We start from the raw sequence: 23,523 nt of genomic DNA on the forward strand, positions 1-23,523 counted from the left end.
TTATGAGTACTTCTTGTATACAACTAATATTTTGATTATGATCTTCCTACATATTTGATTTAATGCTACTAATGAGAGGTTACTCCTTGAAACAAGTGTACAGCATATCGAAATTTACAATATATAAAACTGGTATTTTTTTTTTGTGTGTGTGTTTACAAAACATTATTAAAAAAAACATTTTCAATTTACATTTTCAATTTGCTCTGACTGATAAGTGGCAGGTAACAAGAAAGAATTGATGAAAATTAAATTTTATTGCAGTGGTACACAACTATTATCAAACTCAGCATTCAGCTGCTTAAATCAATAAAAATGTAACGTTTTATGAATAATGTAAAAAAAGGAAAATACTCCTTCATAATCTATTTTTATATAGCAATTCTTTAAATAATGTAATTAAAATGTAATCAAAAAGTAATCATGACTACACCCATTTTACACAGAAATAAATTCAATGGTAACTGATTATATGTGGATACTATGAATATGTTATCAATTACAGTTTATTACTATTATGGTCGAATGAGATTACTGATTTAGATTTCCCCATCCATGGTTTCAGTTAAAAAAAAACTCTCTTCCTGTTTTAATGCAGAAATATTAGTATTGGTCATTTTGATGCTTAATGATATTTTTGTCCTCGTTTTATTGGGATCTCACATAAACAGTCTTTATGTACATCAACACATCGGGCATGGATGATGTGTATCTTTTCATTTACGTTGAGACATGTGATTTGAATATTTAAAACTAGGAGAAGGAAGGTAGACTAAAACACAAGTATATAATAAGAATCCGTGATATGCATGATAAGAATATGCAGATTGAAAAATATCCCCTCACTTTAGTAATGAAAATTGTGTACTTCAAATTTTTCCTAAGCGACATTTTCACGGCAATTGTTCACCCATTATTTTAATTTGTAAGGTTTTGTTTTGTTTGTTTTGGGGTTTTGTGTTTTTTTTTTTTTTTTTTTTTTTTTTTTTTTTTTTTTTTTTGGTCAGATAAACCATCAGGCAGTACATCTTTTCAGTGTGTCTTATTTGACCAGTATAAAACGACCTATTGATAAAAAGCCCACATATTCAGAGTTGGTATTTCAAATACATGCATTAGTCAAAATTTTCCATTTAAAAGGTCTGAAGTATATAATATACATAGTGTGTCAACTACATTTATTCAGTTGAAGTAGTATTCTGAGTCCTCAGACTCATCAGTAGGGTCATATAGTGTTATAGCCCTTAACCAAATAAACCTCGATATCTCTTCTAACACCTGCATATATAAAAGAAAAAAATATTTGATAGGAGCCTTGTAAATAATGACGGAGAGAAAAATAAATGACATAGTGCTGAAAGTCGCTTTCAAAGGTACGTCTAAAGAAGAAATGCTACTACTGCCATCTGTTTTCTAGTCATTTCGTTCTTAAAGTGATTTTGTTGTACGCAATATTAAGGAGGTAAAATGACGATTGATCAACTCGTAGTCAGAAAAATGTGTCGAAGTGGGACATTATTTCCACCTGTAGGATGTTGTGTCTGGAAGCTAGCACAATTAAAATCCTATACCGCGTGTCAGAGTAATGCAATGCCGATTCTGTTCGACTGGCCAAACGTTTTTGTCCTGAAATGCATGAGATATCTGCCATTTGACGTTAAACCTCAAACGATCAATTTAAATAAGTCATGAAATATGGACGCTTGAGCTATTCTAAGTAGGCTATTTTCACCGAATATGGCGTCTTATCTTGGTGTCAATGTACAATTATATTTTGCATTACCTTCGTATTTGATTCAAATTGTCCGACTTCATCGATGACAATATACGAAGATAATAACCACATTGATCGTACGATATGAAATGAAATAAACTTTCATGAAGCCCTTCGGTAATTTGTAAGCCAAAAAAATTCATTTTTATCCATATAGCTGTTGTAGCCTGAGAAAATCGAACAAAGGTCACACGCTAGCTTAAAATATCCTCACCAAAAGTCCCATATTGATACGAGCAGGTCTGCATTCGTCATTGAAATCTGTAGTCGTTTTCAGAATAGTGTAAAAGAATCCTAGTTGTAAGATATGTGAACTTGTGGTTGTCTTATCTCATGAGCTTGTTTGTTTTTAGTTTGTTTCTTTGTTAAAGGAATATTTTCAGTGCGAATTTTGATATATATTTATATTGTGAATGACTATTAAGTTGTAGATATCAATAATTTATATCTTCTCCTATTGCATATTTTACAGCAAAACATCACCAATCGACGACTGGTGAAGATGTGGTTATAAGTCATATTATTATATTTCCTTTTTCTTGGTTTGATTAAAGACTCTAACGCAGGTATGACCACAAACCATTTAAATTCTTTTGCAAGAATCATTTTTAGTAACAAGCACAAAAATGGGAGAAATACAAAAAAAAATCAAATATGAATATTGCAAATTTTGTTATGTTGTTCATGCGTTTAAATGAGTAAGCTAGCATCATAAGCACCTTAACCAAACAATAATTCCCAATAGGAAGCAAAATCAAGCACCTTTAAATCTAAGAACTACCATGTTCAAACCAACAGCATCAGTGCTTTAAAAATGTTAAATTTTGTGACATTGCAGATTTCGTTAAATGATCTATGGTATAATTAAAGTCAGACAAGTTTGACTATTGCGCTAAGAATCTCTGCTCCACCAGCAGTTACATCGAGTAGAGTTTTAAAATATTGTATCACTGAAGAACCCTTCTGTATATTTTATTCAACGGGTCATAGTTTTCCTATCCTCGTTTGTCTACCCCGGACTTGACTTTTTATGAGCAACTCGGCGTGTGTTTCTAGAAAAGCAGAGGACGCTTACCCTACCGGTGGACCGGGTCCATGCTCCCAGTTTTCAGTGGAGTCCGAGTTGCTCATTTACTTTTGTTATTTTGTATGTATTATTTTAGTTACTTTCTTTGTTATGTTTGTCTGTTTTCCATGTCCCAGGTTTACATTTTTTAAGAATCTTGGTTCCATTGATTACTCTTCCAAAATGAAGTAGATAAGCCCGGCATTTCCACTAAGGAAGTCATTTTTCTATTAAACTAATTACTCTTATTTTTAGGAAGACATTTTTAAGCTAATGATGTTTGTTTAAAAAGTAAAGTCTCTGAATAAAAATGATAGTGTTCTACTGTACAGCCAATAAAAGAAAATTATTATCAAAATTGGTATTTTAAAAGATCGTAAATTGTATAAATATTGCACAATCTTCGAATTGCAATTATGCAAATTACCCAATTCAAAGACAGTTATAATAATTCCGAAACGGGGGCTTTCGCCTCTGGGCAATGGTAAGCTTATTCAAGAGGCTTTTGTGTAAACCGCCGAGCCCACCCCGGATTAGATGTGTAATGATCTAAAACCGCCATGAGGATTATTTACAACCGATCAATATCAGCATTAACCGGTATCATTATTGATTAGATTATCTGTTGTTTTTATCATTATTATTATTATTATTATTATTATTATTATTTATAATTATCATTATTATTATCATTATCTAAACTAATTTTAATACATACTTTCAGATGGTAAAGAATGTAACTCGGGATGGGTATATGCGGGTGAAAATTGCTACTTTTTTAGCAGTTTCGAAGTCAACTTTTTCACAGCGCAGGTATGTCAAATTTATATATATACAAAATGATATTAGAAGATATTGACAGGCTTTCTTACAGAATATTTTCCAATCCATTTTAGCATGTCATTTCATGTTTTAAAACTATGTAGCAAGTATTAAAATGTAAATTCTGAGGTCAAATCATGTCTGCTTCCGTTTGATACCCTTTTAATTGAATGTACGTACCTGATTATTAAGGTATAGACCTTATTGTTGTAGTGAGTAGACAATTTTTATTTCGTGGGCCACTTTTAACCAAGCATCTCTATTTCCTGTTAAAATGGGATTAATATTGTCATATTGAAAAATACCAATGATATATTATTCGTAACTAATCACTTAACAAATCCTATCTGTCTAGTATGATTTCACCATGATTGTTAAAAACAATTTCAGTCAATATAAATTTGCTGCTCAAGCAGTGCATTTGAGGTAGTACAGTAAAATATGTATCTGAATAAACAGGAAACCTGTCCAAAACAGATTACCTCTGAAGGAAGTCACTTCATATTAATTTCAATACTTTTTGAACCTATGTATACTTCTGCCGTCCTAGACCATACAAATTCTTTAGTGATTTGATATAGAGGCTTCACTGTCTTTAATTAAAATGTATATAGATTTTATACGTATAAATTATAAAATTTGGTTTCATTAAAACAAGCTGAATGAAATTTTACTCACAGAGTTTTTGCAATGTGTATGGCGGAAAGTTGGTTGAAATACATGGGGAAGACGAGTTTGAAGCACTAAAAAAAATAAATCGACATAGTGGTAAGTCCTTTTTTAAATAATAAAACACCCATTGTTCATTCTTCGCTAAACCTCATTGTATAATTTATTAATCTATTTCCAAAAAACTTCTTGCTGTTGACTTAATCCGGCAATATTTATAATTGTTTCTGATAACGGAATTTCCAACAAAAGATCTGTACAACGAACAATTCCGGTGAAATAGTTACACGTTTATTTTGGTTTTAAGACATATGTTTACTTACTCTTTTATAAAATTAAATTATCTTACCGTGCAATGAAAAGCAGGAGACGCTTACCCACCGGTACACCTGGTCATTGATCCATGGTTTTAGTGGAGGGAGTCCGGGTCGCTCATTTACTTCTGCTTCTTTTTACATGCTACATTGGTTATTTCATGTTCTTCGTTGTGTGTGTGTCTGTTTTCCCTGTCAAATCTTTACCATAAGAATATATATTCCTTTGGTTTTCGCTCGAATCTTAGTTCCCTTGATTACTCTAAATGTACATTGTATGGCTATGGAAAGACGTACGGGTAATTTATTTTTCGATATGTTTGCAGGGATTCTTAGAAGTGAACAAATACAACTTCAATACTATGACTTATATTAAAATATGTTACCCAAAGACATGTTTTATTATATTTAAAGGGCAGGGGAAGTATTGGATAGGTCTTACCGACTTATTTGTTGAAGGACATTTCGTCAGATCAAACACTCTAAAGAAGCAGATCTTTACCAAATGGAACAAAGGTGAACCAAACAATCATAAGGAGGAAGACTGTGTTCATCTATATCCCAAAACAATGGAGTGGAACAATCTTTCTTGTACTAAGAAACTTCAGTTCATCTGTGAAAAACCTTTGATGTAATAAGATATTGAAATTGCAAAGTAATATAAATAAATTGCATTATCACAATCTCTTTTGTTTAATTTTTCTGATTTAGTACCACTGATGACAAAAATTATGTTTTAATATTGCCTACTGAAAACATTTCGTCTACAGTCAACCTTGGTAGTAAGTATGTACAAACTTTTCACGCATTTTGGTTTTGATATTTAAGTATTTAAATTATGTCAATTTTGGCACTCGAAAATGATTTCGATTATCATTTCCGAAACAAAAATACCAATCTAAAATATTAATTTCAAAAATATTTCAACGCAAAGGACAGCTTTAACTGCCTTTTTTTTCCGAAACGATATATGTAACTCGGGAATTGTTTTAGTGAGGAAAATGACGGTAATCTGTCTGTTTCATTTGGCCCATGCTTCCACTTAAAATGTAATCAGCAAAGATGGATGAAACACGCAACTTTTTGCATATGTATTAACCAAAATAACACGCACAAAGAATAAAAAGTAAATCACCAACCTGTGTTCCACTTAAAAATGGAAGTATAGACTAGTATGCATCGGTAGGGTAAGGGCCCTTTACTTTTCTAGAAGCACTCACGGAGTAGGCAAAAGATCAAAAGAGGAATTAAAAGCTATAAAACATTGCTGTAAAACTGCATAAAAATTAGTAAGCGAAATTTCAAGTTCTTACACAACGCCAGCGGCATAACATTATACAATCATACAATTTTCCGGTCGTATAAGAGTAATCAAGGAGACCAAGGTTATAGCGTTAATCAAAAGAATATAATACAAGGACAAAGACCAGACATGGAAAACAGACATATACAGCAAAGAACAAAAAGTAATTAAAATCATACATACAAAGTAACAAAAGCAAATGAGCGAATAAAATATGCTACAAATGATTATTATACTGCTTTTAAAGAAAAGAATATCCATTCTTTTCTGGTAAAAGGACACAGGTTGCATTATTTTTTTCGAAGCTTCTATTTGTAATTTTTTGGAAGAAAAGAGTATTTTTTATTAGAAATAATAGCTAAAAACTTGAACAATCTTCATTTTTACATAATTTTGTGCCATGGATTCCATTCAAAAAATGTTCATTTTCCAACTAATTTAAATATTTTATATAAAAAAAAATGGATCATATTTACAAAGAAATAATCGTAAGTGGAGCATTTCTTTAACTTTTCACCTTAAGAAGCGGTAGTGTCTTAATGCCATATATTGGGAGATCAGAAAAACAGTAAATTTGTCAAAAAATTCGCTCGGCATGTATTGTACATGTCCTAAGGCTTATATCTTAAGGAGAACTTCTAAACTCAGGATCGACCTTAACTGAACAAAATCGTTTTAGAATATTCACCTGATACCAATAACTACTGATATTCTTCTATATTTTACGAGAAATAGATATCATCAAACTTACAAAAATATGATAAGTATATGCTTAAGTAAAATTAACATATGTTGATCATATGATAACTATATGACTATCATATGCAAATAATGATATGTTTTTTATCATATGAGTATTATAATTTCAACATATAAATGATTAGGTCCACAACAAACGTATTACTTTTTGCTCATTTTACCCCCCCCCCCTACAACCCCGTCTGTACAAAGCAAACCTACAACAATTATAATATCAATAATAGGAACTGCTTTGCATTTTTTTAATTAAGCAAAACCAGGCAAGTCCTTTGATATGGGCGGCACAGTTTTTTTTTATGTTTGAATGAAATGGAATGTTAAACTCATTATAATGCCAGAAAGAATAGGAAATTGTGGCTATCGGAGTCAAAATGTGTGTTCAAAGTAACCTAACAAAACAAATAAATTATTATCAGATATAAAAACAGATCAAAAGTTATTTCCCTCATTCGTAAAGTTATTAGTGCTAGTACATTTATTTCTACTATTTGTTAAACGTGCAATAGTTTTCCTTCCCTCTTTTGTCTACCCCGTGTATTACTTTTTTAACAACGCGGCGGCTGTTTCTTAAAAACCAAAAGACGCTTACCCAACAGGTGCACTTGGCCCATGCAGCCAATTTTTAGTGAAATCCGAATTGCTCATTAACTTTAGTTTCTTTTTTCGTATTATTTTGGTAAATTTATGATTTTAATTACTTTATGTCTTTCAGCTTTCCATGTCTGGTCTTTGTCCCTTGATTGCGTTCTTTTGATTGCCGCTAGAATCTTGGTTCTTTTGGTTACGCTTAAAAAAAAAAAGGAAAATCAAATTTGCGTTTGCAACTAACTGTCTTTGTCGTCCGTTTGTTGCTTCAGTGTGTATGTGTACCTCTAGTCAGTTTAATCTTTGTTTTACAGCTAACAAAACACTTATACACATTTTTGTTGAAATGGTAATATGCAGTCTTTTCCTAAGATGTTTTGATGTATTGAACATGACTTTTGAACTAACCAATGATAAAGATGCGTTATTCACTAAAGTGAAAGTACCACAAATGATATTTCAATCAACACCTTGACTTACAAAAGACCTTTCATGTAAACTGTGGGATAGTCGATTAGCATGCGTGGATCATCCTCAATATACCATTCCGTGAAGAACATTCTACTGGTCTACTCACGCGAAAGAATATGTCATGCATGCTCTTCGACTTAACACAAAAACTATCTATTATTCAGTCTTCAATTAGCAGAATACCGTTAACATATTCTTTCATCGTTTACAGGAATGCACTATTTCACATTGAATATCATACACAGTTATTGGAAGAAGTCAATAATTCTCGTGATGAATTTTGAGATGTATTTGGCAACTTTTTGTCTCTGTTTCTGTTTATGCTTGGTATTTTTTCTCTACCTCTGATTTAAATCTTCAAAGCAGGTATGTTTATTATGGTTTAAGCGTTGTTGGCCTATGCAAATGTGATATTTTTTTTTACCAAATTATAAATAACAAAACAAAAAATAGAAACAAGGAAATCAGAGAAAAATGACAATGCTCTTTAATTAATCAATAAAACTTGTGTACATGCTTATTATCAAATTTTGTAACATTTCAGCGTATGACTCTTCATGCATTGTGAGAAGAAAAGAGCAAATTTCAAATCCAAAATTGTTTTAATTGAGTCCATTTGATTTTTAGTTTGAACAGTATTAAGGTTCGACTTATTTAATTACTTCAGGTTGATCAAAAGAGATTGGGTTTCACATTTACAATAACAAATAGAAAAAATGATTATTCATATTAGATATTAAATATTTGTCTAGCTTTGGATATATTTGACCTAATTGAGTACAAACAAATATTAACAATTTAGTACTACTTTATTACGAAATTTAGGAATTTGTATCAAAACATTTGACTTTAAACAACTTACACTTATGTTAAACGTTACGGTCATTCTCTTTTTAAGGAACGTTTGACTCAAATTTTGCATTTTTCCATTATGTTCATCAGATGCATGAGGTAGTACTGTTAGTAACATAGGATGGCCAGAAACTGATAGATCTTGACAGATATTTCCTGTAAGCTTAGGGTTGGTTCTGTAACTTGAATGTTTCATTGTATTATAATTTTAGTTTTAGGGTAGTAAAGATGAAGTTAATTCAAACTCTCTTTCTTTAAAGGATTTAGTTTTGGAAACGGATAGAATCCCGCGTAATACCTAGAACTGTGCAAATATAACAATGTTACAGAGCAAAACGGAACATAAACGATAATATTGAAGATGACATACGGGCGGTGTAATTCATTATCCAAGAAATGAATATTGGTATACTAATGTATGAGGATTTCTTCGTGGTTTATTGAAGACCAATAGGTGGCCTTGGGCTGACATTTTCATCCCTGTGAGGTTTTTGTCTATTTGACATAAACACCATACCTATTCTCGTTATGAATATTTTCCAAAATATTAAAGTCCTTCACAAATGAAGTCTTTTTACTTTTTCATAAAGAATTGTGTATATTCATTCAATCAGTATTTTCAATTGGTATAATTTTGATCATTAAAAAAAAAATTCCCGTCCTTTCTACTTTCAGAATGTACTGATTGCGACGTAGGATGGGTGTATTCGAAAGAAAGTGCTACCTTTTTAGTAGTTTCAATGCCGACTTTTACACAGCTCTGGTATTTCCTTTTTCATTTATAGCAAACAAGTATCCTAGCATATTGACGTGATTGTTTCTTTTTTAATTCAAATTTTCCCGAATAAGTCACTTCATGTCTTGAGTTAAATGAAATTTCTCATTAAAATGTTTTCAACTTTTCATTCAAGACAATAAAATATTTTATCCATCAGATATTTACAATTTTACCATGATAGTATTTCATTTTCACGTATTCCATTAATCAATGTAATACTCGATAATAATTTATGCCATCAAATTAATATCATCTTGACATGGTCCAGACATAGACATACTTGAGCATTGAACTTATGTATGTTAAAATCATCTTAGGTTAACCTTAGTAATGATATGTGATGATTGTTCACATTTTTAAATGCTGAATAAAATTTTACTTACAGATTTTGCAAATTTCATGATGGAAAGCTACTTGAAATACATGGAGAAGACACAATCGTTACACTTAAAACTTTTTAAAACATTGGAGGTTCGTCTTTTTCATATAGCAATTTTGTGATGTCAGTATTGTGCTACAAAAATTATCGATTCATAATAGGATAGTTACTGTAATTGTCTTTTTTTAGGAATTTTGGAATTCAAAATATTGAAATCAATAAATAATATAATATTCCCAAAAATTTCGAAAACGCACCAATTTCCGGCTTTGTGGTTACAGATTTGAAACAAATTTTCGTATAGAGTTTTATACATTTTTGCACGTTAGCTTAACCTCAAATGAAATTAAGTTACTTTACCAAACAGATAAATTACATCTGAATCTAACTACTTTTAATATATGTTTTTTTAATCAGACTAAATTAGAAAGAAGTCTTCAATTTGATTAAAATGATAAAAGGTGGTTAACTTAAGATATATTTTTATATTTATTGGGAAGTGGTTACTATTGGATAGGTGTGACCGACTTATTTGGTGAAGGGATTTGGTTGACAGCGACAAGTCCGGAGAAGCAGGATTTCACCAAATGGAGCCATCGTGAACCAAACAATAGACATAATGAAGATTGTGTTGAAATATATCCCGGATCACTTAATTGGAATGATGCCCAATGTCACAGACATAGGAAGTTCATCGGTGAAAAAAACTTTAAAATTATAAATAAATACAAGACATTTATATTTAGTATGTATATTTAACTGTCCAATACGATAAAATAAATATATATCATTAGTGTTTTGCGAAGTTATTTCTTTAAATTGTTTCGCTCTTGGTACCACGTAGCTTTTAATTTTAATACTAAATAACTCAAAACTTTTCAAATTCCAAATATTGAGGTACATATTTTCCTTTCACGTGTAAAGCACACATGAATTTTTGTGTTAACAGTACTTTTGAAATCGACATTTCTTATCATAAAATAATCTTCTCCATAGACTTGTACCAGCTTCCTAATATGATAAGTTTCCCCGGGCTATCTCTGCGATACAGGATGTGAAAAATTAAGAGGGCATGAGCATTACTCATGTCAATCCAGTGAAGCTGATTACGGTGTGCTGTACTTATTTGTTTGAAGTTGTAGAATTAAACACTTAGTGTCGCAGAGGTGGTGTAAAACCCTTGAAATTACACATATATCCTCTGTGAAGGAGGTTGGTAAGGTGACAATTGAAAGACATGCAAAGAAAGCAGAATACAATATCAATGTTACTAGGGCTTGTTAGTCTCGTAGTTTGAATATATAGAGAGTAAAAATCAACTAAATAATCAACAAAATACTTCTCGAGCGTAAAAACTATAATTATGACACTTAATTATTCTACACTTGACCACAACATTAGAAAATTCTGCGCATTCGACTGATGTTCTCGGAAGTTGCAAACTAAATACAAAACGGACTTTGGTTTTGATCAATAACCTTAATCAGATCTTTTGGAGACAATCAGTTCAAGACTATTATCTGAATATAATTACATTAAAACCTATGATTTTCTTAACACTGTATACTTATATTCCCCATAATCAGTTAAAATCCCGACTTCAAAACATTATACATCGTTGTTTGTACAGATGGTACACCTAGATACAAATATATAGTTCTTGGTAGAGATTCCTCATACTTAGTAAGAAATAATTCCAAATCATCTTCCAAATATACAGAGGAAGATGTTTAAAAAATGCTGGAATTTCTAATCGACAACATATTTGTCCGGTGTGGTGGACATGTTTTTTAACAAATGGTCGGCATTCAAATGAGAACAAACTTTGCTCCTTTACTTGCAACTTTATAGCTGATCTGATCCGAAAGAAAGAATATCGTTTGGCAAGATATATAGCTATATAGATGACGTATTACCTTTAAACAATCCTAATTTCGGGGATTTGATACATGGCACCTACCCCAAAGAACTTGAGATAAAGAATACTACAGACACTGTGAAGTCAGCCTCATATCTTGACCTACGACAAATGTGATGACTTTTCATTCAGAATTGTCAAATTTCCTTTCATCTGTGGCAACATCCCTTCAGCACCTGCGTATTGAGTGTTCATACCACAACTCATGCCAGAGCTTGCCGAAACTACACAGACTTTTTGTATCGCGCTAAAACTCTAACAAATAGGCTTCTGGAACAGGGTTATGTTGCTACAAGATTGAAGTTTTATGGTCGTCATCATTAACTCGTGGATCGTTATGGTGATCCATCTGCACCATGAAAATTGATTTATTCAACGGGTCATAGTTTTCCTTTCCTCGTTTGTCTACCCCGGACTTGATTTTTATGAGCAACTCGGCAGGTATGTCTAGAAAAGCAGATGATGCTTACCCTACCGGTGCACCTTATCCATGCTTCCAGTTTTTATTGGAGTCCAAGTTGCTCATTTGCTTTTGTTACTTTGTATGTATGAGTTTAGTTACTTTATGTTCTTTGTTGTGAATGTCTGTTTTCCATGTCTGGTCTTTGTCCCTGGATTACATTCTTTTGATTACCGCTATAATATTGGTTCCCTTGATTGCTCTTTCAAGACTGTTTGAACAATGGTAGGATAAGTAAGTCTGGTCTAATGATCCCGTAAATTCATGAGAATAGGTTCATAACTCCCATTCTAAAAGCATAGAAAGTATATTCTTTTATTGGGTAAAGACTATTTTTTTCGACGAAACCCACCTGGTCAGTGCTCTGTCCCACTTGGTCTTTGAACTGTTTCACTTGGTCCATAATCTTTTTTGCACCTGTTTCATGTTCTGTTTATTTTTCCGATCCATGAACAGTTCATCCATGTTCCTGATTTAAGAATTTAACACCAAAACACTTGCAAATTTTGAAGCAAGAATCTTGTTTTAAAGGCCCATAAATCATAAATATACGTTTTTTTAAATTTTTGCTTAAAAATATTATAGTGGTTATTACTTTAAAAATACTTTTAAAATACAAATACTCGTTATATCTAAAACAACACTGATGCTCATAGATAAAAGAAGTGTAGCGATATATATAGTATCCATGATGGAGTATACAATAATTAAATCGAGCAAGGAGTAACTGTATATTCATGATATACATTCAAATAGCTGAGGGTACACTTAACATGTGGTAGTTATGTAAACAAAAGCTGATTTTGGCTTTTTTACATTTTCAAGGACACATATATGAAACATAAAGCAAGCACTACTTGTAATGGAGCATAAATACACCTTTTTGTTGCTCACACAACAAATGTCATCTTGATGTTATTACATTTACCGTATACATAATTTCAATACGCTAATCTCTTTGATAATCAGTCTTGCACGTGATGTTTCATAAGTCGATGAAACACATCTGAGGCCACGCCCACAATAAAGTGGACTATTTTACTGATCCCTGTGTATTCCATTATCTATGTATATCTAAAATAAAAAAGAAATAAAGTAACAGAAACATATAAAATATAATTATAAGAATTGAATGTTTTATTTTTGATGTTTCATCGGCATGTAAACGCGTTCCCTTAATTATTCTTTCATTTGTATTGTAAAACAATACCCTTTAAAACCTCATAACTAGAGGACGACACCCAAGATGTTATACTTGAATTTTGAATACACAATTCTTATTCCTTATGATTGTCTACTTCTGATGGATGAAAGAAATAATATTATTATTATTATTATTATTATTATTATTGTTGTTGTTGTTGTTGTTGTTGTTGTTGTTGTTGTTATTATTATCATTTAAAGAAATATACATTTAATTTCTATTAAACCAGTGCAAAGATCTACACGAACCTTTTTTTTTCAAACAAAATAATAATGCCTGTCAAACCCCTTTCATGCGTGAGCGTTTATTTGCGAAATGTCTCTGTCTAATAATGTTACTAGAACAATCTCCAGCAGTGTTTTGAAGCATATACATCTGTCGGATACCTTCAACAACAAACAATTTATATTCAATATTACTTCCAGACAAAAAGGGACAATCAAAATGTTTCATATAGTTAAAAAAAGAACCAAAAGACTAAAAAAAGTACAGTCAAGTTATATGTTTCTGTCTGGTCTCTATGCGTGCGTGTGTGTGTGTGTATGTGATAACTATGCATTTAATGATATACAACTGTGTTATTAATTTATCTAACCATTTACTAGCCGAGAAATCATTGAGTGTCTATAAAATATAATAAATCCATGACCCTCACTTACAAATCTACGCTAGTACATTCATCGACAATTTACCCCAATGCATGCGGGTCTTCATTGTCACATGGAGCCATCACGTACAAGCTAACGATGGTACCAATGTCACGCATCGTTCAGTGGCTGATCAATACTCTTAGATGAATCTTACTGAAACATAATTTGGCAAGCTTAAATTATAAGATAAAAATTTATACGTATTTTTTTCCTTTTTGTGGTACAATGTACCACCATGTACATCGTTAGTTAAACCACAAATAGGATATGTTCTTGAAATAATAAGTAATTGAATCCTATTTTAAATTTCTGTTTTACTGAAATGTCTATATATAGGACCATCTTTCCTGTCTGAAATTAGTGAACGGAAATTTAAATATTGCTCTGCTGTATATAAATATGCAATCATTATAGATGAGACTTGTTCGAACCAATAGTTCCATTTCCTTTTTGTAATGTAAGTAGCTATATTTACTCGCTAGTGTATTCCTCCTACATTAAAAAGGATTAAGGAGAAAGTTATAATCGATTTGCATTTTGTCATTAAAACTTGAAGAAATGAACCCTTGTTTATGCCTATCTAAATTGTAAATAATTTTTTGAGATCACTCACCTTTATGAAAATATTGAAAATTTACAGAGCATGGGGATGGGTTTTATTATTGAAAGATAATGAAATTTTCGTAATACAAATCAAAATAATGAATTATTCTTATCGAACTGGCTGAGATTCTGCATAGTCAATAAACTTCAATGGTAAAATATGGGTAATCTGATTAATAAAACATTACAATTAACACTGAAGCTTGTTCAATGGGCATTTTTTACAAATTATCTTTCGTAAAAGTTTTGAGGGACAATTTTGACAATGTTTCAAGATCTTAAAGTTTTATTTTTTTCTAAATAGTAGTCTTTCTTACCTAGAATAATTTTATTTTGGTGTCTCATTATTGATTCAGTGATAAACCTCAATTTACCTTACACAACATTGCTTGATATATATGTCTAATGTTTAAAAGATTATCGGAAGATCTATTTCTGATTTAGTGTATCCTTTCTTTTCCACTTTAACTTAACATTAATGTTAATCAACTCTTTGGTTATTTTTTTTAATATGGTATGTTATCCCTTTTATTTCTTGAAGTTTGTGTAAATATCGCAGTCAATCGTCATAATGTTGAATAATTTAACACATGCAAAAAAAAATAAACATAATATAAAACCAACCTTTGTGATGCGCTTTGAAAAAAAATATTTTTATACCAAATATCTTGTTATCCATCAAAACGCGGCTGCTACTGCTTAAAAAACTCAACCGACGGTCATACTTTTGCAAATTTACTCTTAAATTGAATGATCCGAAAATTATTATATCAATTGGAATGAGAACAACAATTGTATGATAATCAGATGTCAACTTCAGGACAGATTAGTAGCTTTTGTAATTGTTTGTATATCTTTGAACATAATAATCTTTGGTGTTTATTTTCATGTAAATGCAGTCAATTCTTCAGTTGTTCATCTATTCAAAACACATTTTTAATAATAATAACAACGGTATTTATACATGTATTATTTCCGTGATACAAATAACATTTAAGGTAAAGTAAAGGTCTTTAAGTACATTCCTTTCTGGACGCCGGTATCTGTCAACAAGTCGATTGCTTCTCACTGCTCGATGATTCTTACTTGTTTCTTAGTTTCATTTCTTCAGGTGTGATTTCTGATTCTTTTATTTCTATTTTATATTTCGTGTCTACAGCAAACCAAGCAGTCCAAAAACAGAAAATGTTGCGGATACATGAAGTCATTTTATTGTATTTCCTATGGAGTTTGGTCAAAGACTCCAAAGCAGGTATGATTACAAATATTTTACCCTATTGGCTTAATAATTGTTAGGATTATTTCCTTTTACGTCATTTTATAAATATCACAAAAGCAGGATAAATAAGAACAGTAACAGTCTTTTAAAATCAACAAAAAATAAATATGTTCAAAATTATGTTGTGTTTTAGAACAAAGTAGATGTTGAGAATATCGTAAAGTAAGAGAACGTATATAATCAAAAACTTAAAACGTATTAATTTTTGCGGTGTATTAGTTTTCGCTGTTTTCTCGATGAACCGATAAACGCGAGGTTAGTACCCGCGAAATAAAATATTTACATTTTTACACATTGAAGTACTTGACATTCTTTAAAACCGCTTAAAGTGATACCTGCGAATTTGCACGATTGAAAATATCCGCTTAAACTTACCAACTGCAAAAATTTATTCGTTTACAGTTATCGTTCATTTGCTACAGAATATTACATACTAAATCATTATATATGTTTTAGAGCAATTGTGTAGGTAAATCTCTGGGTTTATATATTTCTCACGGCAGATTAAGTCTGAATCTAACTTAAAGGTAATAGAAAATGTATTGGATTTAGAACAACTTCGTATTAACATATAACAACTTTTATCCTGGCCGTTAAATCTTATCCAAATTAGAAAAAAATATTTGATATCCCAACTTCCCCATTTGATAACATGAACCTTTTGACCTCGAATTGATTTCGATCAAAGTCTTAAATAGTAGTTACACAATGGAATATTGTGAAAGTTGTATTTTATACCACTCGGTGGTGTATAAGAGATAACGGATAAGAGATGAGTACACACAATTTCCCAAATTCATGGAGTAAAAAGTCAATGTTTTGCGATATGAAATTTCAAGATGATTCTGTCAAAAACAAATATGTGCCTAATGGAAATATGTAGTATTGATTCTGTGAAATGTTTATCAAATTCTATTCAACAATGTAGGAGTATCAAATAAGAGATTAGTTTCTCTCTGCGAAACGGAAAGGGGGGTCCAGGGGGAAGAAAGTATGGAACCCTATCACTATATAATATCAACTTATTCAACGGGTCATAGTTTTCCTTTCCTCGTTTGTCTACTCCGGACTTGACTTTTTATGAGCAACTCGGCGGGTGTTTCTAGAAAAGCAGAGGACGCTTACCCTACCGGTACACCTGGTCCATGCTCCCAGTTTTTAGTGGAGTCCGAGTTGCTCATTTACTTTTGTTACTTTGTATGTATGCTTTTATGTTCTTTGTTGTGTATGTCTGTTTTCCATGTCTGGTCTTTGTCCCTGGATTACATTCTTTAGATTACCGCTGTGGCCTTGGTTCCCTTGATTACTCTTGCAAATGGTGTATATAGTAAATGAATATGTTTTAAGAGAATATTGAGCTTCAACAGAGAATCCTTGACTCCGTTCACTAGCCCTTCAGTTAAACTTCTTAATTTAGAAATAATTTGAAGAGCAAAAATAAGATAAATTGATTTGTTTATTAGCGTGCGATCATTTACTGTTTAAATAAACTTAAAAAAAAATACTAGTCATCTTTATCATATTTCTGATTGTTTCAATCTAATATTATAAAGGCATCACTGCATTAACTCTCTGTCTTTTTTTCATTAAGATGGTCATGAGTGCGACCAAGGGTGGAAACTTGCAAACGGAAAGTGCTACTATTTTAGCAGTTTTAAACTCGACTTTTACACAGCTCTGGTATGTCTTTTTTCCTATATAGTAAAAATAATCAGACGCTAACGATGTTTTGCAAAATAGATAAAGTTTACGTCACCTAAAAACGTCATTGTATGTTTTGAATTCTCGGCTAAATGCAAACGTAAAATCAAACCTCGTCCATCATGTTTATTGTGATCTGTTTTACCTTCATTCTTATAAATCTGTTTATTTCAACGAAATTATTTTTTTTTTATTTTTTTTTTTATTTTTTTTTTTTTGCAGAATTTTTGCAAATCATTAAGAGGACAACTAGTTGAAATAGATGGAAAGGATGAATCTGATGCACTAAGACCAATGGTAAAAAGTAAGAGTTGTGCTTTCCTGATGAATATATCTTGCTCTTAACATTCTGATCATTGTTTGCTATAATTTTAGAATATATTCTGCTAGAAAAGATAAGGATGTAAATCGAAAAAAAAGTTTCGATCATAATAAAATGATAACTAAAAAAATTCGTTTTATTATATGACTAACATGTTCTATAGCTAATTATGTAAGTAAGTCAATTTTAAACACAATTAAAAGTGTAAAAAATGTAAAACAAAATTTTTTTTTAAAATATGATACCTGATTAACATGAATCAAGAAACATGTTTGCAAAAATTATGTTAAACTGTAAAATGTCAATTATCAGACTTATTAAGGATATTACATGTAGTCCTAAATTCGACCACATTTTATCTTTATGCCATCTATTTTTTTTTCTGCAGACGGGCCCTATTGGATAGGCCTGGTCGATTATTTTGTGGAAGGGATTTGGGTAAAAGCGACAACTTTGAAGAAACAGGACTTCATCAACTGGAATGGCAAAGAACCAAACGACTTAAATGGAGAGGATTGTGTGGAAGTATTAAAAAAATCAAAGTGGAATGACCAAGCATGCCACAAAACCATTAAATTTATCTGTGAAAAGAACAAAAATTCAAAATTTAGCTAGAAAAATTATTTTAACAAAAATTTGATATAGAATAAATAATAATACTAACTAAATGTTATTTTTCTTTATTATTATCTATGGTTCTTTCTGCAAGAGCTTTATTGGTGATGCAAAAAAGCCCGTTTTGACTACTTGAAATTCCGTTTCACTTAACTGACTCATAATAAAGTACCAAAAGTACTAAATGTCATCTTTGTTTAATAACAAACTGCGTCAAAATTGTTGCATTAATGTATTGGGGGGGGGGAGCTTAAACGATTTTGTGGTAATTTTACTTAACTGGCAGTATAATAAGTTAACGTTTACCAGAACTTTATCCATTTTTGTTCCCTAATTTCAACTATTGTCGTAAAACAATCCTAGTTTCAAGGATTTTATACTTAGCATCAAAGTATACTACATATCTTGACCTACACTTAGAGATTGATGGAAAAATAAAATTATTGACCAAACTATACGACAAATGCGATTACCTTTTTCCTAATTGTAACTTTTCTTTCGTCTGTGGTAATATTCCTTCAGCTCCTGCATATATTAAAACATATATGTCATGCCAGAGCTTGCCCTTTTTACGCAGACATTTGGACCGCGCTAGGCTTCTTACAATTAGGCTTCAGGAACAGGGTTACTAGTAGGTTGCTACAAGATTAACTTCATATCTTCAGAGGTTTTATGGTCGTCATCATGAACTCGTGGATCGTTACGGTGTATCCATCCATCACCATTAGAACCGATTTGTTCAACATGTCACAGATTTCCCTTCCTCTATCGTCTTCCCTGGGCTTGACTTTTTATGTTCAATTCTACGGGTGTTTAACGTAAATAAATTTTAAAGTTTTTAGAGTAGGTGTCTCTCTTACCTAGAATGTCTCACTATTAGTTCAGTGGAAAACCTCAATTTACCTTCATGTAGATTGCTTGATATATGTGTCTAATGTTTAAAAGATTATAGGAATATCTATTTCTGATTTAGTGCGTTGTTTCTTTTTATTTCTAATAATATTATATTAGCTCTATATGAAAATGTAATCCTTATAGATGAGACTTGTTCGAAACTTTTAGTCCCATTGCCTTTTTTGTAATGTAAGTAGCTTTATTACGTCACTAGAGTATTCCTCCTATATTAATAAGGGTTAAGGAGAAAATTATAATCGACTTGCATTCTGTCATTAACACTTGAAGAAATGAACCCTTGTTTATGCTTATCTAAAGTGTAAATATTTTTGGGATAATGAAATTTTCGTAATACAAATCATTGTAGTTAAAATACAAAATAATGAATTATTCTTATCGAACGGGTTGAGATTCTGCCTAGTCAATCAAATTCAATGGTAAAATATGGGTAATCCGACTAATAAAATACTACAATTAACATTGAAGCTTGTTCAAAGTGCATTTTTTCACAAATTGTCTTTCGTGGAAGTTTTGAGTGACATTGTTGACAATGTTTCAAGGCCTTGAAGTTTAATTTTTTCTAAGTAGCAGTATTTCCGACCTTGATTAATTTTAATGTGGTGTCTCATTATTGGTTCAGTGATAAACCTCATTATACCTTAAAGTGCATTATTGCTTGATATATGTGTCTTATGTTTAAAAGATTAACGGAATATCCATTTCGGATTTAATGTTTTGTTTCCTTTCAACTTTTTGTTTTTTGTCTCTTGAAATTTATGTAAATTTCGCCGTTAGTCGTCATAATGTTTTAAAACAAGGGAAAGCCGGTTTGGGGAATAAAACAAATGCAAAAAACACACATACGTAACATAAAATCAACCTTTGTGATGCCCTTTGAAAATATATTTTCATACCAAAGGCATTGCAATCCAATTAGATGTGGCTGCAGCTCCTTAAGAAACTCAGCCGAAGGTCATACGATTGTTTTATATTCCTCTAGAATGGAATGAACCGAAAATTATAATATCACATTGGAATGAGAACAATTGTATGAGAATCATATGTCCATTTTAGGACGGAATTTCATTTTATGTAATTGTTTGTATATCTTTCAATATAGTTATCTTTGGTCATGTAATTCATTTCTAAAAATTACAACTGTATGTATATACATGCATAATTGTCTTTGATGCAAATAACATCTAACGATGCTTTGAATTATCTGGCATCTAAATGCAAAAATGTAATTTAAAACCTTGTTCATTGTTATTTTTTTTTTTTTGTTATATCCTCATTCTGACAAATGCGTTTGTTGTATCTATAATATATATACCTACTAGCTTTAGTTTGAATTATCAACTTATCATTTAGACAAATTTTGTCTACTAGCACGTTGAAAAGTGATGACCTAAAATCTTATCTTAATACGTATGTGTGCGTGTGTGAAAATATTATACCATTTGTACAGCATATAATCATACGAAAAACAACTGAGAGAATGAGCTCAAAATTTTACAAATCGTCCAATAAAACTCAACGTAACAATGAAAGTTGCATAAGAAGTATAGTCTATATAAGGGGTTTTATTGTCAATTATCTTATGTTTGACTTTATTTAATCAGAACTAAATTGGACTTTCTTGTAGAATCTTTGCAAATATATGACAGGACAACTGTTTGAAATAGATGGAAAGGATGAATCTGATGCACGAAGACCAGTGGTAAAAGGTAAGAGATGTCCTTTTCCAAACAATAAATTAGTTTGACATAAATGTATCAGTCATTCCTAGATGTTTGTGACATTCTGCTAAAAAGAAGAGGGCGTAAATCGAAAAAAGTTCTGTTCTTATTAAAATGATACCTAAACATTTTTGTGCTCATTAAATGACAAAAATGTTCTATAGCTAATTGTGTACTTGAGTTATTTTAAACCACAATTGAACGTGTTAAAAGTAAAAAAAATGTGAAAAAAATATGATACATGATTTACATGAATTAATAAACATGTTTGCAAGAATTATGTCGAACTGTGAAATGTCAATTATCAGACTTATTTAAGAAATTACATCTAGTCCACATATTTTTCTTTATGCCATTTATTATTTTTCAGCACACGCGCCCTTTTTGATAGGTATGGTCGACTATTTTGTGGAAGGGATTTAGGTAAAAGCGACAACTTTAAAGAAGCGGGACTTCATCAACTAGAATGGCAATGAATCAAACAACTTAGATGGGAAGGGTTGTGTTGAAGTATCAGACTCATCAAGTGGAATGACCTAGCATGTGACAAAACCAGGAAATTTATCTGTGAAAAGAACACAAATTAAAAATATAGCTAGAAAAATAATTGAACTTGCTATTGAATAAATATTAATACTAACCAAAATGATATTTATTTATTATTATTTATGTTTGTTTCTGCAAGAGCTTTACTGGTGATTGTAAAAAAATTCTTCCGTTTAGACAACTTGAAATCTCCTTTCACTTAACTGACGGATAATCAAGTACAAAAAGTACTTAATGTCATATTTCGTTATTCACAAGTTAAGTCAAAATTGTTGTATTAATGTATGTGAGGGCAAGCTTAAATTATTTCGTTGTAATTTTACTAAACTGACAGCATTATAAGTTCACATCTACCAGAACTTTTATACATTTTTCCCCTAATTTCAATCGTTAAAAAATCCTAGTTTGGGGGATTTTATACATCGCATCTACCTCACAGGACTTGAAATAAAGCATACTACAGACACTTTGAAGTCAGCCTCATATCTTGACCAACACTTAGTGATCGATGGAAAAGTAAAACTATATGACAAATGCGATTTTTTTTCAATTGTCAACGTTCACTTCATCTGCGATAATATCTCTCCCGCACCTGCCTATGGAGTATCATGTAAAAAACTCATATGTTATGCCAGAGCTCGCGTTGCTACACAGACTTTATACCGCGCTTAAGGCTTCTGGAAACAGGTTATCAGTATGTTGCCACAAGATTGAAGTCACTACATAAATTTATGGTCGTGAACTCGTGGATCGTTATGGTGTATCCATCTGCGCCATGAGAATCGATTTGTTCAACATGTCATAGCTTTCCCTTCCTCTATTGCTTCCCTGAATTTGAATTTTGATGAGCAATTCAGCGGATGTTTCTAGAAAAGCAGAGGACGCTCACCCTAACGGTCACCTGGTCCATGCAACCGGTATTTAGTTGAGCACGAGATGCTCATTTACTTTTGTTACCTTTTTTTATTATAATGTTGGTTATTTAATGTTCGTTGTTGTGTGTGGGTTTTTTTTTTTTTTTTGTTTTTTTTTCCCTATTCGGTCTTTGTCCATAGAGCTAGAATTCTGGTTCCCTTGATTACACTTTCAAAATATACAAAAAATTGTTGTTGTATCTACTATATAAATGGGATTCTAGTAAGATTCGGGGAACCGCGCAAAAAAGCTTGCCAAATTTGAGTCATTTTTTTTCTAATCTGTCTATGCATTTATTTTATTTATACGTAAAAGGACAAATTCAGAATAAAAGAACATTGTATACAATTTGTTAAAGTTCAGAAAATATATTTTTCTTTGTTTAATAGGAGATATTTTTTAAAAGAAGTCATGGAGTAGTTATACTTGTTTTTATTTTTATTTTTCATCTCGCGTTAATAGTTTACAATGAAATAAAGTAAAATATCTTAGTCATATTTTTGCCGAGTTTTTTTGCTTGTTACGTAAAAAGCTAAATTATGGTTATTGTACAAACTCGGAATTAGTTCCGTACCGTTGACGATTTTATATTAAGAATTTGAAGAGAAACAATACTGAAGACAGTGTCATATTCTTAATTAAAATCTTCTCCTCTGACACTACTTGACCAATTGGAACGAAACTTGGTATTAATGTGTCTTAGGGTATCCTACATAGAAGTGCCGTGGGGATTTTTGATCTCTCAAAAAACATGACCGCCGTCACTAAAAATAGAACATAGGGGTCTGACAGTAGTTTTTCGCATACACATGTATCTCCAAAACCGTAAGGTTTAGCAAAATTATTTCAATTGCTGATATGATCCTTTTTGTAAGGCCTTCAAAAGTCTTCAGGGATCAAAATTG

General features: G+C 31.3%; 2 protein-coding genes across 2 annotated transcripts; both read left to right on the plus strand.

Moving 5' to 3' along the window:
- The first annotated feature begins 1,324 nt into the window (after positions 1 to 1,324).
- Positions 1,325 to 5,328, plus strand: LOC148628798 (CD209 antigen-like protein C). The gene is made up of 5 exons (XM_088571029.1): positions 1,325 to 1,373; positions 2,290 to 2,340; positions 3,565 to 3,653; positions 4,343 to 4,430; positions 5,060 to 5,328. Exons 1-5 carry the CDS (start codon positions 1,325 to 1,327, stop codon positions 5,278 to 5,280), a joined length of 498 nt encoding a protein of 165 aa, XP_088427155.1. The 3' UTR covers positions 5,281 to 5,328.
- Positions 5,329 to 14,326: 8,998 nt separating this feature from the next.
- Positions 14,327 to 18,577, plus strand: LOC148628799 (CD209 antigen-like protein D). Its single transcript, XM_088594643.1, has 5 exons — positions 14,327 to 14,461; positions 15,767 to 15,859; positions 17,478 to 17,566; positions 17,810 to 17,891; positions 18,298 to 18,577. Exons 2-5 carry the CDS (start codon positions 15,793 to 15,795, stop codon positions 18,522 to 18,524), a joined length of 465 nt encoding a protein of 154 aa, XP_088450769.1. The 5' UTR covers positions 14,327 to 14,461; positions 15,767 to 15,792; the 3' UTR covers positions 18,525 to 18,577.
- Positions 18,578 to 23,523: the final 4,946 nt, after the last annotated feature.

Source organism: Perna viridis, chromosome 1 (assembly GCF_037379345.1).
Source record: "Perna viridis isolate PV_CMFRI_1.1 ecotype Kerala chromosome 1, ASM3737934v1, whole genome shotgun sequence".
Classification (NCBI taxonomy): Eukaryota; Metazoa; Mollusca; class Bivalvia; order Mytilida; family Mytilidae; genus Perna; species Perna viridis.

What these genes read in the sequence shown, in the direction of transcription:
- LOC148628798 (XM_088571029.1), top strand. Translation starts at nt 1,325, where the DNA reads ATGACGGAGAGAAAAATAAATGACATAGTGCTGAAAGTCGCTTTCAAA. An exon ending in GCTGAAAGTCGCTTTCAAAG is followed by an intron (nt 1,374 to 2,289) that starts GTACGTCTAAAG and finishes TGTGGTTATAAG; the next exon opens with TCATATTATTATATTTCCTT. An exon ending in AAAAATAAATCGACATAGTG is followed by an intron (nt 4,431 to 5,059) that starts GTAAGTCCTTTT and finishes TTATATTTAAAG; the next exon opens with GGCAGGGGAAGTATTGGATA.
- LOC148628799 (XM_088594643.1), top strand. Translation starts at nt 15,793, where the DNA reads ATGTTGCGGATACATGAAGTCATTTTATTGTATTTCCTATGGAGTTTG. An exon ending in TCGACTTTTACACAGCTCTG is followed by an intron (nt 17,567 to 17,809) that starts GTATGTCTTTTT and finishes TTTTTTTTGCAG; the next exon opens with AATTTTTGCAAATCATTAAG. An exon ending in ACTAAGACCAATGGTAAAAA is followed by an intron (nt 17,892 to 18,297) that starts GTAAGAGTTGTG and finishes TTTTTTCTGCAG; the next exon opens with ACGGGCCCTATTGGATAGGC.